This window comes from Aspergillus fischeri, genomic scaffold (genome assembly GCF_000149645.3).
Source record: "Aspergillus fischeri NRRL 181 1099437636264 genomic scaffold, whole genome shotgun sequence".
NCBI lineage: Eukaryota > Fungi > Ascomycota > Eurotiomycetes > Eurotiales > Aspergillaceae > Aspergillus > Aspergillus fischeri.
The window spans coordinates 4,994,490-5,009,774 of record NW_001509762.1 but is presented as its reverse complement, the minus strand read 5'-3'; the positions used below and the strand labels follow the sequence as shown (position 1 = coordinate 5,009,774).

At 51.3% G+C, this 15,285-nt stretch overlaps 5 protein-coding genes across 5 annotated transcripts; 1 reads left to right on the top strand and 4 right to left on the bottom strand.

Moving 5' to 3' along the window:
* Nucleotides 1–183: 183 nt before the first annotated feature.
* Nucleotides 184–1,595, top strand: NFIA_089060 (annexin ANXC3.2; the record flags this gene model as incomplete). Its single annotated transcript, XM_001260846.1, has 2 exons — nucleotides 184–214; nucleotides 286–1,595. 2 exons carry the CDS (start codon nucleotides 184–186, stop codon nucleotides 1,593–1,595), a joined length of 1,341 nt encoding a protein of 446 aa, XP_001260847.1.
* A 378-nt stretch (nucleotides 1,596–1,973) lies between these two features.
* NFIA_089050 (SH3 domain protein) lies at nucleotides 1,974–4,982 on the bottom strand (the record flags this gene model as incomplete). Its single annotated transcript, XM_001260845.1, has 2 exons — nucleotides 1,974–4,697; nucleotides 4,920–4,982. The coding sequence occupies 2 exons, from the start codon at nucleotides 4,980–4,982 to the stop codon at nucleotides 1,974–1,976; spliced, it is 2,787 nt and encodes a 928-aa protein (XP_001260846.1).
* A 361-nt stretch (nucleotides 4,983–5,343) lies between these two features.
* Nucleotides 5,344–6,882, bottom strand: NFIA_089040 (putative mitochondrial carrier protein; the record flags this gene model as incomplete). Its single annotated transcript, XM_001260844.1, has 3 exons — nucleotides 5,344–6,736; nucleotides 6,792–6,820; nucleotides 6,847–6,882. The coding sequence occupies 3 exons, from the start codon at nucleotides 6,880–6,882 to the stop codon at nucleotides 5,344–5,346; spliced, it is 1,458 nt and encodes a 485-aa protein (XP_001260845.1).
* A 784-nt stretch (nucleotides 6,883–7,666) lies between these two features.
* NFIA_089030 (histone H4) lies at nucleotides 7,667–8,221 on the bottom strand (the record flags this gene model as incomplete). The annotated part of the gene is made up of 2 exons (XM_001260843.1): nucleotides 7,667–7,968; nucleotides 8,212–8,221. The coding sequence occupies 2 exons, from the start codon at nucleotides 8,219–8,221 to the stop codon at nucleotides 7,667–7,669; spliced, it is 312 nt and encodes a 103-aa protein (XP_001260844.1).
* A 1,684-nt stretch (nucleotides 8,222–9,905) lies between these two features.
* On the bottom strand, nucleotides 9,906–12,032 carry NFIA_089020 (protein phosphatase regulator GAC1; the record flags this gene model as incomplete). The annotated part of the gene is made up of 1 exon (XM_001260842.1): nucleotides 9,906–12,032. One exon carries the CDS (start codon nucleotides 12,030–12,032, stop codon nucleotides 9,906–9,908), a length of 2,127 nt encoding a protein of 708 aa, XP_001260843.1.
* Between the last annotated feature and the right edge of the window lie 3,253 nt (nucleotides 12,033–15,285).

Below are 15,285 nucleotides of genomic sequence, written 5' to 3'. Positions count from 1 at the left end.
ATCTCAGGCAAATTCCAAGAGCACAGCCGACATATGACGAAGATGTACCCCGTAGAGAGGAACTAACTTCATCATATAAGTTGACCATTGTCCCTCATTCGCTTTACTTTCGATTACTCCCTTTCCTTTGTCAAATCTTCAGAATTCTTGACATACAGTCCACAAACCGAAAGAAATCCGACTATGTCATACAACCAATACCCCCCACCAAATCGTATGCCCCCGCATCCCTACCAGAATTCTGCTGCCTATTATAGCTGGATAGACTGACTGACCCCTCTGCAGAACCCCCCTACCCTCAGTACGGGGCTCCTCAAGGATTTTCACAACCGCCCTACCCCCAACAACCGGGTTACGGCGGTCCGCCCCCTCCTCAGGGCCATTATAATCGACCACCTCCGCCTGCCCCGTCGCCAGGCGGATATCCTCCGGCTCCCGGACCAGGATATCCCCATTCGCCGCCGCCTCAGCCTCCATATGGCGCTCCTTCGCAACCTCCGTACCCTCCACAAGGCGTTCCTGGATACCCTCCGCCTGCGGGCGGGTATCCCCAACCCGGACCCTATGGCGCCCCGCCGGTAGGAGGGAGCAGCTATCCCGCACCACCACCGCAACAGTTCCAAGGCCCACCCGCCATGCCTTCTCTGGGTTACGTTCCTGGTCAGATGGCACCGGGCGACTTCCGCCGCGAAGCAGACCTCCTCCGCAAAGCGATGAAAGGGTTCGGTACTGACGAGAAGACGCTCATCCAAGTACTGTCTAAACTCGACCCCCTGCAAATGGCCGCCGTCCGGTCCACCTACACCAACCATCACCGCCGGGACCTCTACAAGGACGTCAAGTCCGAAACAAGCAGCTACTTCCGCCAGGCCCTGCTCGCCATCATCGACGGGCCGCTCCTGCACGACGTGCAGTCCGCCCGCGAAGCAGTCCAAGGCCTCGGCACAAAGGAATGGCTCTTGAACGATGTCGTCCTGGGCCGCTCAAACGCCGACCTCAACGCCATCAAGGCCGCCTACGAGCACACCTTCCACCGCTCCCTCCAAAAGGACGTCGAAGCCGACCTCTCCTTCAAAACCCGCTCCCTCTTCTCCCTCGTCCTCCGCGCAGACCGCCACGAACCCTCCTACCCGATCAACCCCCAGGTCATCGAGCAGGAAGCCCGCGCCATCCACGCCGCAACCAGCGGCCGCGTCGTCAACAACGTCGACGAAGTCTGCGGTATCTTCGCCCGCGCGTCGGACCCGGAGCTCCGCGCTATCAGCCAGGCTTTCAGCGCTCGGTACAACTCGTCGCTGGAGAGCCACATCGAGAAGGAATTCTCCGGGCATATGAAAGACGCCCTGCTGCATATGCTCCGCACCGCGCTGGATCCGGCCATGCGGGACGCTGACCTCCTCGAGGACTGCATGAAGGGAATGGGAACCAAGGATGAGAAGCTGGTTGTGCGGGTTGTGCGCGTGCATTGGAACAGACAGCATCTGGACCAAGTCAAGCGCGCGTACCACCATCGGTACAAGAAAGATCTCATCGCCAGAGTCCGCGGAGAGACTAGCGGGGATTATCAGAAATTAATGGTTGCGTTGCTTGAGTGATCAAGATTCTTCGTCGATTCTTTTACTGTCGTTCTAATGTTTATTACTGGGTGGGTTTTTGATTTGTTGTCATGCTGGTTTGCTACTTCTTGTGATACCACGATGATACGTTTTATGGCTTGATGTGTTTCGGCGGTTACAGGCCCGTCATGATTGAGATACGATATGATTGAGCAACCGGATCGTTGCTCAAATGGAGATAGTCCTAGCTAGAGAAAACCATGCAATACAGCTCGATGAAATGCAAAGCTCGCATAAATTCCATGTTTCCGTCGCATTATGTTCACATTACACATCACACATCAATCATAAGTCGTTTCCCATGCAATACTCGAATAAGCAGATCATACACGCCATTTCCATGACAAAACATACAAACTAGACAATCTCCCCAACGACAATAACATGCGATCCGGGAAACAGTCCCGTCTGACCAGCATAGCAGCCCCAAAACCAATCGTCGTTGATGTTCTCAACCTCCGTGATCTCCGCCCCGCGCGGAAACATCAGTTCATCCTGGACATCGTCCTCGGGATACCACGACCAGAGGGCATGGACGATGAGGCCGATTCCACCGTCGGGCGGGAAGCGGCGCAGGAACGCTGGTGAATGGGAATTGGTAGGCGTGGCTGTTTCGGAGTTGGGGCCCGAGCCCGAGCCTGATCCGCTGCCACCAGCGGCACTGATTGGGAATGAGTTGCTGCGGTCATTGTTGGTGGTTGTCCAGGGGGTTCGCACGCGAGAGGCTTTCTTTCGCCGCTCAGACCCTTCCTTCCAGCTCCAGTCGCCGGTTCCGACTTCAGGGGATGGGACGGCGGCTGCGTGTTCGTCTTTAAGGGCGCGGCCGCCGACGAGGTCGCGCACGACGACCCTTCTTTGGCCTTCGTTGCGGTCTTCGAAGCCGACAACAACCATGCGGTGGCCTCTGACACAACGGCGCCAACCATTGTGACCGTTTTCCTTGCTGATTTTGCCTGTGGCGACGAGTTTGAGGTAGCAGTTTGCGCAGACGTCGTAGTCGCCCTCATTGCATTCGAGACAGTGGAACCTCGTGGCTGACGCTGGGATGGGGTATGTACAGATGTCACACTTGGTTGAGAAAGAGAGGATCCTGTATATCTCGTTCCCAGTATCGGCGGTAGTAGAAGGAGCGGATGGATGGTTAGGTCCATCAGTCGAGTCACTACCAGCCGGTACTGGTACGCTCGAGCGATCCCCAAGCGCAAGTCGACAGACAGGTAGAAGCGCGTGCGTGCAGCATCGTCCTTGGTTAACGCATTTATTGCAGAAGCCCCAGTCCCCCTGGTTGCATTCGTTGCATTTCCAGTAGCATTTGTTTGCCACAGCGTGGCAGATGTCGCAGAATAGTCCTGTTTGTAACCTCTGGGCTGGATCGTCGCTAGTCATCTCTGTTCCGCCACTTGTGCGATGGACGTTCTCAGCGGGCCGTGGATATCTGGAAAATTGCAAGACATGCGCTATCTCGCGCGATGGCATAGGCCGACCGGTCGAGGAGGCAAGCATTCTGTCAAAATTCACTTCTGCAGACGGACCGAAACCCGCCCATTGCAAACAGCCGCGGCCGAGACGATAGCACCGCAAGCATAAATGGAAGTTTCCATCTTTGCATTGTAGACATCTTTTGTGAAGCTCATATTGGACATTCTGCTTGCCACACCGGTCGCAAGAGATGGAAGGTTCGGTGAAAGTTGCTGAAGGACGTTGAGTGGCGTGGGATCGAGAAGAGGAAGGTCGAGAGCGTTGGTTGGCAGGACTGCTTACGGCCGGTGCTAGAGAACTACAGACCGGTGATCCGGCTGTGGTCTGTTCTAAGCGCGCAGAAAAAGAATTATTCGGTGTGCTCGGTGAAGCTACCGACGCAGGCGAGATATTGAGTGGTCTGCCCGAGACATGTTGCCGATGATCGCGGTTCCTAGCTTCTGGGGTGAATATATTCGGGACATTCTGCTCCGACGCTGTTGCCCGTCGGGGCCTCGGAGCAGTTGACAATTCGGCCGCGCGAGCTCGGGAGGACTGAGAAGGACGAGGACGATCCGAAGCTATATCGCTGGACGACCTCGCAGCAGGTCGCAACGTGTCTTCCGATGTGGACGCCGCATTGACAGGAGCCGGTGACGTCCTCCTCCTCCTCGTCCCCTGATCCGAAAGACGCCGCTGATGATTAGAACCCTCCGAGCGCGAGACAAGTGGCTCCAGCAGATACGGCCTTGACACGGGTGGATTCCTCGAGGATGGTTGTGGAGCGGACGACGTCGGTGGTCTCTGCACAGATTGTGATCTCGCACGCGGTCGCGGCGACGCTTGTGATGCCTCATCCGCCTGTTGTCTCTGCCGTGAGCGCGGCCGTCGCATGTGTCTTCGGCGATAAGCATCGGCGATGCGCTCAGTCAACTCCTCTTCCTGCGCCGGCCCAAGATTGTCCAGGTCAATACCATTCAGCAGTCCGTCTTCGATGATCTGTCGCAGGATCTCCTCTTCCATCGTTTCGGTATCAGACAAGCTAAGCAGTGATCGCAGACTGGACTGATGCTCGATCCGCCTCGTTCTCTCCGAGTTATCTTCCGTAGGGGCCCCAGGCTGTCGGCGCAGTACACGCTCCTCCTCACGCCGTCGTCTTGAGCGACCGTCCGCTCTCCGTCCATCAGCGTCAACGCCCTCGGCTTGCCTGCTTCTTGAAGATTGTCCTGTCCCCATCCTGCTCTCTCGCAAACTCAATTCACGAACCTCCTCCAGCAACCGTCGATCTTCGTTGTCCGACACCATACCATGTTCCGGAGACGAAAGCACAGGAAACACCGACTCGCCATGCTTGTATTTCTGAGCAATCTCCTCCTTCTCCTCGGCTGACTTGACGCGCTCAGGGTTGGCTGCCAGGACCATGTCCAACAGCGTCGTGACAGTGGCATTGGGTCGTGTATCGCGCACTACGGCCCGACAGGCAGGGCAGGTGAATTGCGGGGTGGATGAAGACGGCCGACGACGGGATGCCTGCGCAGCAAACCATTCTTTCAAGCACGAACCGCAGAACGTGTGTAGGCAGTTTAGGAGGGTGAGGGGCTGGTAGAGCAGTTCTGTACAGATCTATAGATTGTTCGGGGTCAGTCAGTGAGAGGTCAAGTAAGCAATTTCGAGATCGCCCATATTGATCTGTCAAATACTATCAGATTATCCACCGCCAACACGAGGCCGACGATCGAAGGAGAGGGGTTTGATGTTGTGGTCCTCGTGGGTATCCCATCCCACCCGTCGATAAGATCCCGATCAAATGACGCAAGAAGCAGCATGATTATGCAGAGTACATACCGAGCAAGTCAGTTCTTTCTCGAGGTCCTGCAATCCAGGACCCCCGCGAGACTCGTTTGACATGAGAAATGAGGAAGGAGGTCACCCCAGATCAGTTCTGTAGCATATGGAGAGATCGGTAGCGGATCGATAGATATTATTGATGAGGGGAAAAAGTAAACAGTCGGGCTGGATGCGATGGTGCGTCCCGTGGATCTCGGCGAGTCAAGGCCCCACTGAAGGGTGAGAGATCTTGGATAGTGTACGCTATTCTTAGAACTCATAAGAAGGATTCATTACTCTTGAAACCATCAATAAATTTGTACGCTAAGTTGAAATTACTTATGCCATGTAATCAGATAATGCTACGCTCATCATCCATGAAACATCGGACACTGTTCTCGTACACCGCAATTGTAAGAAATCGACAAACAAGCCAACAAACTCAGTCTTGTTCATGCTTCGTTTTCTCCCAGAACCAACGGTACATACCCTTCCACTCTGTCGTCTCATCCTCCACGTAATCTCTCACCAACTCTGCGGTCGGGTTAGTATCAGACCACGGCCCATCAGAGCCAACGCGGTATCCAGTTGAGGCATCCACACCGGAAGATCCAGCATTCGAAGCCGTATCCACAGAGACATGACCCGGATGGTGCTCAAGCATCTCCTCGGCACCTTCCTTAGCTTTCTCTGCCAGGTCTCGCGCACCCTCTCGGGCGGCTTCAGCGAATTCCTCGGCCTGTTCGCGCGCGCGCTGGATCAGTTCTTCGGGCGTAGGATACCTCCTCAAGATAATAAGAAGAAGATAGTAGCTCTGCACGATGAGTGAATAGACAGCATCCTTTGCTAGCATGGTAAAGCCATGCGAGAAGAAACCCTTGAGAACTTCCCCGGGGAGGCCCGCATACAGCGCGGAAACACCCTCGTTGCGTGCAATAGCCAGCACATCCATAATGATCTGAGGTGCAAACGAAATCCCGTCCTCAGAGACACTCTTACTACTCGATTTCTCGATATTCCCCGAGCTATCGACCTGCGCTCTTGTCTTGGCCATGGAAAACGGGTATGTGATCGACGATGCAGCGGACTTGCTGATGGCAGCTAAAAGGAAAGTCGTCGCTGGCGACGGTCTTCCCCGCTTATTCCGCGACAAAAGTGCATACTTCAGGACCTCATTCAGGAAGAAAGTGATGGACGGATTCAGCGTGAGAATGAGCGACGCAGAATACCCGGACCAGAACCCCCTCAGCCCTTTTTCCGTCTTGATCCGCGCAGCGATATCCTTCGTCGAAAGAGCTTTTTTCCCAGACGCCGCCTGCTTCCTCGCCACGATATTAGCAAGTGGCGTGGTAAAGAGCTTCGCAAACGCGCCGGCCAGCACACCGATCGCCAACTCATCGAGAATCGGAAGAACGACATGCTTCGACCGCCGCCCATCGCCATACCGAGCCCTGATCCTCCGCTGCCTGAAAAATCCATACGCAAGGAAAAACAGAAACGAGTCCGCAACTGTCTTGGCCGTATCCTGCGCAAGACCCGTGTAGAAACTCCCCAGGCCCTCTTTGGCGTAGATCTTGCGTGCTGCGTCAAGCACATCGGTGTACTCCTCTTCTTCTTCTTCCTCGTCCACGTCCTCGGTTTCCGTCTTGTTCTTTTTCTTCGTCCTTTGTTGTGCCTGCGTCTGTAGTCGAGTCACAATCAGACTGAGCGGGTACGTGACAACGTTGGATATAGCCGCTCCCACGGCCCCCGCGACTGCATTACCCACGGCAGGCAAAGCGGGACCACGTAGTGCAGCTCTCTTCCAGTCCTTCTCCGGTGGCGGATTATCATATCTATAGTACAGTTGATATGAGTCCTACCCAGTGCCACCCAGTCAGTAATCCTCACGTGCTATTAAAAGAGCTGCATTCCGGGTCCTGTAGATCAACAAAAACAGACGTACCAGTTCAGACTCGTAGGCGACTTTATACTCTGACATGCTTTTAGCGGTTAAGAAACAGAGCAGCAATTAATCAATGATGAGATGAACAGAATCGTTGGCAAGTCAATTGATAGCTCGTCAGGAATATCGACCACATGTGTTAGCCTTATGGTCTGTTGGATATGTACTGTGTAGGTAAGTCCGATTGACAACGTCAGGTCCTGCTGTTCCCATTAACAAAGCAGGAGATGGAGCTGTCCGATTTATGACAGCCACACCAAGTCCGAGCCGTCATATCATGATTTAACTCTAGCGAAAGACCGAGGTCCAACGGCCATGCAGAGGGAGCGCAGGGCGGATAACGTCATGCGCACGTGTTGGTCCGTGCACGATAAGCGGTCGCAGATTACACCATGTGATCTGTCTGGAATCCTTTCAATGGCATGCTACACTACTCCGTATGACTTACAGAATCAGGACAATTCATCCTCAGTGAAATTGATTGTATTCACTAGCCCCAAGAAGCGAGGAATTCACAATTCACTGCAGTTAAAAAAAGACCCAAACCAGCCGGTCCTCCAAGCCCATATGATAAAACCAGCAGAAGATTGTCAAGATCAAACTAGCCCATTCCAAACCCCATTGAAACCCCATAAACCTCAAAGATCCAGAAAAGCATCACAGCATAAACGCATGAAGTCAATATACAAGTCTCCGGGCTTTCCCCCCAATCGACCGTCACCAAGCACTCAACCAGACACAGCAGCGGTCGGAGAAAGCCAAGTGAATCGGAGCCGGAACTCGGGACTCGATGTGATGACGAATAGCAAAGCGTAAACGTTTAGCCACCGAAACCGTAGAGGGTACGGCCCTGGCGCTTGAGGGCGTAGACGACATCGAGCGAGGTGACGGTCTTACGCTTGGCGTGTTCAGTGTAGGTGACGGCATCACGGATGACCGACTCGAGGAAGGACTTGAGGACACCACGGGTCTCCTCGTAGATCATGGCGGAGATACGCTTGACACCACCACGACGGGCGAGACGGCGGATAGCGGGCTTGGTAATGCCCTGGATGTTGTCACGCAAGATTTTACGGTGACGCTTAGCACCACCCTTGCCAAGACCCTTGCCTCCTTTGCCGCCTGTAGGACATGATTATTAGTCACTGTTGACTTCAAAGAGATAAAGATAGCGTAATGGCTGTCAATGTCGAGGTGAGACGGATACAGGGTACTGCACAGATGACGCATTGGCCTAAGGCAGTGGTAAGATGTCACGTGCATCCACCCACGTATCATCATTACCCATCTCAACCGCAAGCCATCAACAACCAAGAATGATAAGCACGACAGAAGGGAAAAAAACATATCAAGGATAATACTTACGTCCAGTCATATTGTAAAATAAAATTCAAAGATAAGATGATAAGAAATTAGATAAAAAGTTGATAAAAACGACCCGCGGAGCTGATGGCAGATGTGGCGCGTCGCTGGCTGGATTGAGTAGTAGTAAAAGGGAAGAAAAAGAGAGCAAGTCAAGAAGCAGGGGGCGAAGAAGGCGTATTCTTAAATATGTCTTCGGGGCGGTCAGCAGGCGACAGCGTGATTTTTCGCGGTTTCAGTGAATGACTAAGCCCAGGGGTTGATCTGGAAGGGTCAAAAAGCAATGAGACGAGATGATTGGCGGGTGGCGGATGGGAAAAAGGGCGTTATGAACGGCTGCTTTCAAGCCCATGTTTCTGCCGTTGGTTTCTGGCGCAGTTTTGCCGCTGTGAACCAGCAACGTGGGCGCATCAGCGGGTAAGATCACGTGACGGCTTGGCGACACACCTTATCACCAACGTCGAGGTATCTATTTACAAGGGAAATTGTACGCCAGAAAAGTATAGATACGCGTAGTCAATGCTAATTATGGATTCTGTCTGTTGTGACCAAGCTATCTCTTACGATCCCTCCCTGATAGTCCGATCGGGAGTTAGACCGAACAATCACTCAAGGATCGAGCCTATCTGGGGTTCTACCTTCCAGCACCCCACATCTAAACTTGCAGCCGCTCCTAATCATGTCGGGGAATCATTCTCTCATACCTCTCACTCGACCGACGCGGTCGAGAAATACATTATCTAAGAATACCAAAAACATGTCAGACAGCGACCTTGAAGAGAGTCAGCAGACTATCGACAGAGGGACATCTTCAGCGCAAGTTGCGTAATGATCCATACCATCAGCAGCTAGACACGCTCGGTTTTGCATCGGCTACAAGGCTACAGACTAAAGGCTGAGAAGTACTGAAACAGACAAGTAATAACCGTGTGTTTAATGTATTGAGAATTGTCGTTGCCTCCACATATCTACCAGAACTACCCCGTGTGGCAGACAATAAAAAAAAGGCATTGTTACCCGCCCAGGGAACCGTAGCAAAGACAGCAGAATGTCGCACATGACCCCAAACTCCATGCAGAAAACTCAACTAAAGTTGAGCAATGTTCAATAACAACAGCGTAAACTGTGTGGAAACTTTTCCTGATTGCAAATGCTTCATCTCATAGAATGCTGTTAAGCAGACTACCAGACTACTATGCAGGAACAAACGCAGAGAAGAAAATTCGTATCATCGTACTCATTGAACAAATCAAGACTGACATCAAAAAGACCACACTGAGCACAATCATGCATGAACATAACTTGCTTTCCACCATAATCATTGCTTCGTGGAAAAGAGGATAACAAGCAAGTACAAGGCACTTCCCCGCGGTTTATGGTACATCGCAAAGGGAAAAGCCTCAATACTTGACCTGAACACCAGAGTAAGGAAAGGGGAAAATAAGTATTAGAACCAGGATACCAAGCCATAGCTATTATACGCAATGGCGACAATAGGTCCCCTGCTAATTCAGCAAACAACTGATCGGGTAGAGAAATGATGGGTTGAGGGAGGGTCGATGAATGTATCCCTCGAATAGATCGTCTCACGAGTGAGTATCAAAGTACTGTGCGACCTTCAACCACAGCGTGAGAAGAGGTACAATGACGGTGAAGATGGACCCAATTTGTTTATCGGTAGTCATGGAAGAGCGAACTCACCCTCTGATGACTGCCGGTGTCGGGCTCTCTTTTAAGAAGTTGCCCTGCATGTGAGGGTGATGAGCATAGTCGAAATGGGTTGGTGATGATGAAGCTGCACGGGGGCTTGAGCTGACTGGGCTAGCAGACGACGAGCGGCTATTCCCGTAGTCGATTCCCAAGACCTCTGTCGAACGCGGTGAGAGAGGAGGCGACAAGGATTGTGCGGGGGAGGTGCTGGATGCGCTCGAAGAATCGGGATGCAAATTCCCGTTACTAAGCGAGTCGTTGGTGCCATTGGAGCCCTTCGATGATCCATAAAAACAGAACTTGTCGACGAGTTCTTTGTACACAGATGAATCATGGTGGGGTTTGCTGGACAAGAGGGACGAGGGCTTGACGTGTTCCGAGAGTGCAAGTTGCGAGCTGACCTCGCTAACTGGGGAGACCTTCTTGACATGTAGACCTTCCGCCGGGACAGGGTCTCTGTTCACAGGGTCAGACTTGGTAGTGTCAGACTTTGCTCGAGCGGTCAGAGTCGTGCGATCATGGGCGGGCTTGGTCCGCATGACGGCGGACAAGGAGGCCCCAAAATCATAGCGATTGCCGAACGCTTGTCGTGCTTGCTTCTCGCGGGAAGCAGACATTCTGTGAACCTCCTTCAACAGATTCTCGGATGAAGATTCCTCTTTCAAGGTTTTCTTGGGACGACCAAAGGATAAATAATCGTTCATATCCTCATCAAAATCATCGAGCGAGGAAGGCATCGAAGAAGGACGGCTGTTGACGCCGGCAAAGCTCTTGCTACGAGGAAGAGCTGGGCGCGAGCTTGCAGCTGACGGACTCCGCGGCTCTGGTCGTGGCCGGGGGATCCGAACGAAGTTGACTTGGTAATTCATGTAATTGTTGTTGTCCCAGAATTCCTGCCCAGCCACGCTATAGCGGACGCAGACAAACATGGTTTTCTGCTCCAAGTTTGCATGGTCAGTGAGCCTGATGCTGAAGGTAAACCGGTCATAGCCGTCATGAGCTTGCTTCCGACGGACATCGTCATTGTATTCCGCAGTAACTTCAGAGACTGTCCTCCAGTAGTCGAAGGTAAAGCGAGCGGCAACGTGCTTCTGAAAAGCCAGATTGGCAACTGCCACCACGCCAACCAATGTATCCTTGTCCGATGATAGGAATAGTCGTTCGAGTCGCACCTTTTGAAGAGCTCTAGAGGAGACATCCTTGGGGAAGTTTGAAAGTCGAATCTCCCACTCGAAGGAAGGCATCTCAAAGGGAAATTCACTTTCATTGTTATAGTCCTCCACAGGAGACGTGTTGGCACTGACCGCCTGTGGCTTGTCCAACTGCAAGAAGTGACGAATGTGTTCGAGCTGAGAGTCAAAATGCACCGCCTTCGCGTAGGTGGGCGTACCCGGCATGCTAGAGGGCCGCCGCCGCGCCGACGGAGGGCGAAGAGCGGGTCTCACAAGTTCTCCTGACTTCTTTCGCACCATAGGCTGCTTCCTCTGGGGCTCATCATCCCTCTCACTCTCTTCCGGTGAGCTTGTCAAGGCTTCTTCGTTCTTCTGGGAGATAGAGCTTTCGGTTACCGACCGAGAGTGTGAGATTTTGCGAGCCTCCTTGGTTAGTGGTGGACGAGAAGACTCCTGCGGTGCCGTACTCGACGACGACTTCTCTGCTGCTGCTTCCCTCTCCGGAGAAGGCGTCCGTCGCTGCTCAATGGACCTCACGGCCGCCTCGAGTTCCTCCAGTTTCAGTGCATCCCGGTGCTGATGCGTCAACTCTTCATCACTTGAATTCGGTGCCGACTCCGGTGGAGAGATCACGGCCCCTGGAGGAATCATGGCATCGCTTATCGGAGGCGGGGATTGCCGGACACTAGCCAGAGCGTCGACAACATGGTTAGTTTTAGGAGGACGATTGTCAGCAGCTGGGAAGACAAAGGACTTGCTGCTCGACGGGCTCCTTCTGTGCCTGCGAACATAAGCGGTAGATGAGTAGGAACGTGGGAGGTGCGGACGCCCAGCTTTCGAAGCGGCCGATGGTGGTGAGCTGGGACAAGAGTGAGAGATGAGTTGAGAGTGTTCAATGTGCTGCGCAGAAGGCGACGACTTCAATGGCGCAGTGTATGGCATCCGGCCGAACTTGTGTGGCTAGACACAAGATGCAGGCTGACGATAGAAAGGTCCGAATGAAACAAGCTGTGACAGATACAGCTTGAAGAGAGCAACCTTGATCCACAGACGAAGAGATCAACGGATGAGTCGTTCAAAGAAACGGCCCCTGTAAATACAATCTGACCGAGAGTTAGTCGGGAAGGGTCGCCTTTGTCAAGACTGTACAAAAGCAGGACAGTGGCAATGGGCCTCTATCTGATGTGCAACCTCATACCAGAGGCAAATGACGGTGTCAAGCGGGTAGATTGTCGCCAAGATAAATTGATCTGACTCAGTGAAGACAAAAGAGGAACCGGACAGAAGATTGGGGAAGATTGGAGGTGGAAGGGCGTTTGCATTATCAGTAGAAGGAGCGTTGGAGCGCAGTCATGTCACCGTCCCGGACGAGAGAGGTAACGAAGGTATCACGGTACAAATCCTCGAGTAACACAAAAGAGGAATCAGGATAGAATAGTATTCGAGAAAAGGATCACCGGCATTTAACTTTTTCGGAAGACAGCGAAGAAGAAAAAGAACATTGGCGAGAAGGGTGTGTAGCATTGACATTGCACAATTGCGAGCTGCATGTACATACCTTGTGGACTCGACATCTAGCGAAGAGGCAAAAGTGGTGAACAAGAGGATGGCCGGAAGTCGTTGGAAGGCAACTGGAGCAGATGGGAGGAACAGAGGAACTTTAAAGTTTTACAGGGCCATGAAAAAGGAACGAGGCGCAAACCGATAACGGACACCCCCAATGCTGTGAGAGGATAGGAAGAGGACAAAAATTAAGCAAGGTCAGTAGAGAGAAGAATGGTAATGGAGGGGGAGGGAAGTATATGAGAGGCGAAAAAAAGAATAAGTGATAACTGAAGAAAGAGGGAGCTGCAGTAATAATAAAAGAATAAACAGGAATGACAGCAATTGATAAGACGAGCAGATCCCCCGTGTACTAAGGTTAGATGTAGACTATCGCCTATGGTCCAGAAGAGAAAGAACTCAGAAAAATCCGGTATCTAAAACATGAGCCTCTTGTGAACCAAAGAACTAATCAACGGAGAGATAGAAGTGGAGGCAACATTGATTAAGGGGAGACGTCCTAAGCGTTGAGACTACAGTATGGAGTAGTAGTATTGCATCTTTTAGTTTGCCTTCTGATCTGCTTTGACTTCTTTTTTTATTTTTGTTTTTTTTTTATTCATCTTTATTTTTGTACGGTGATAAAGAGAGGGGAAAATTCTATCCGCCATGACCGTTGAATAAGGCGAGGAAGTCGGCCAAGCATGTACATAGAGGTACTACTGCACATTGATAGTTGCCGCAGCGCCCGGAAAAGGACGACAGATGAGGTGATGATGGGAAAATGGTGTATTATTGGTAATTACAGGCGAACTTTAAAGAACGATCGAACGGTCTGGGACAGTGGGACGATCCCCAGAAGGCCCAGTCAATGCGTTCCGTTTAGATAGGTGGAGCCATGGCTATCTATCGGGGAGCCTTGGACTCCGGGTGTCAAGAGGACTGTCTGACTATGACTTTCCCTTTGCTACCTACCTATCCCGGTCGCTCTGACATTCGGTGGTTTGACAATCACACCAAAACCATGGACATTCATCAAAAAGGAAAAAAGTTTGATAAGTTAATTGCTCAATTAATAATCAAGTGGTAATGCTGTTAATGCCTGATTACATAGGTAGCCTCGTTTCTTCTTGAGTGTACTCCGAGTATGTAAGTACGAAGTACTTTGGTGTCTATGTGTGGCTTGGTGAAGGGCAGGTGGAGGACAGGTGATCGTCAAGCCTGCATGTTCGGAGTATTGTGGCCCACTTTGTAGATGTACATCCCATTGCATACATACGTAGGTGTCGATGTATGTCTACGCTACTGGAATGCCAGAAATCAAGGAACGAGCGTCCCTTCTTTGGCGACTGACTGGATTGACTATCCATTCATCGCATCTGCGCATCTCGATCTCAAGAATCTCGATCCGGGATCAATTTCTTACTGCAATGTGTTTTTTTCTTCTCTTCTTTTCTTATGATTCCTGGCAGAAGAGGGGTTGATAAGAGGAGCACTGAACCAGAGAAACGTCAATTTTGGAACTCCACATTCAGGAGTCCCCCTGGCCCAGGCCCAGATGTCCCAAATAGATGATACCTCCTTTGTAGTATGTACGTGGAAGGTATACTCTGGAGTACGTAGAAGATGATGAGATGATGTACTCTGCTGTCAGTAGTATTTATCTTGTACGTAGTACGGAGTTATCCACCCCACTCGCCATAGGAGCAAGAAATGTAGAACGCTAGCAAGTAGCCCCGAATTAGCGCCAGCCTCCCGTTCGCCACCACCAACCACAAACAGCAGAAGCTCCTTCTACAGTGGTCTCGGCAGGTCTAGATACTCTCTGCATCAAAAATGTTGGGAGAAAGAAGTGTCATGTCCTTGATATCCGTTCTTTGATAATCAAGCTGAGGCCTACTATACGGTGTAGATTTTGATCATATCAGATACCAAAGGAGACGCCAAGTAGAACAGTATTATTAATGTTTTTGGCCACTTAAATAGCTATTCTAGCGAGTGTTCGTTCAACTTCGATTATCTGTACCACCAACGGCCAGAAACAATTATATGTGGTACCACTGTCTTGACTTCTGACAAACAGAAGTATTTCCCCATCCACTTCAGTCAGTCCCACCAGGGGCACAATTCAGTTGTGGAAGACTCGTTCTTTTACAAGATCGAGAACTGTGGTGAGAATTCTGATAGCCGATGATCTTGAAACAAAACCCTGTTTTCCCGGTGTTCTATTCGATCAATACGAAACCGCATCGTATCTCTTCCGAACTGCCCGGACTGTGGGGGTTTGCTTTACGGGATGGATATGGATATGCCAGGAGTCCGAGCAGGGACTGACTCCAGTAGGATGATAACGACTACACTGCTTTGCGTAACGTTTAGAGCTCACGAGTCACGACGAAGGATTGTGCTATTATACAGACTATTCTGTATACTACACTACAAACAGTGCTAATTTCACAGATCGTAAATGGTAACAATATTAATGACGACAACATAATGACCCTAATTAATAATGAGTGGAATATAGTAGAGCGTTTAGAGGTTAGCGGACTAGTGTTGATGGGGAAAATGCCAACCAGATTTTCCTTGGAAATTGTCTTTGTCTGACGTCAGGATCCTGATCCAAACCTCCGAGACTTCCTCGTTCCCACCA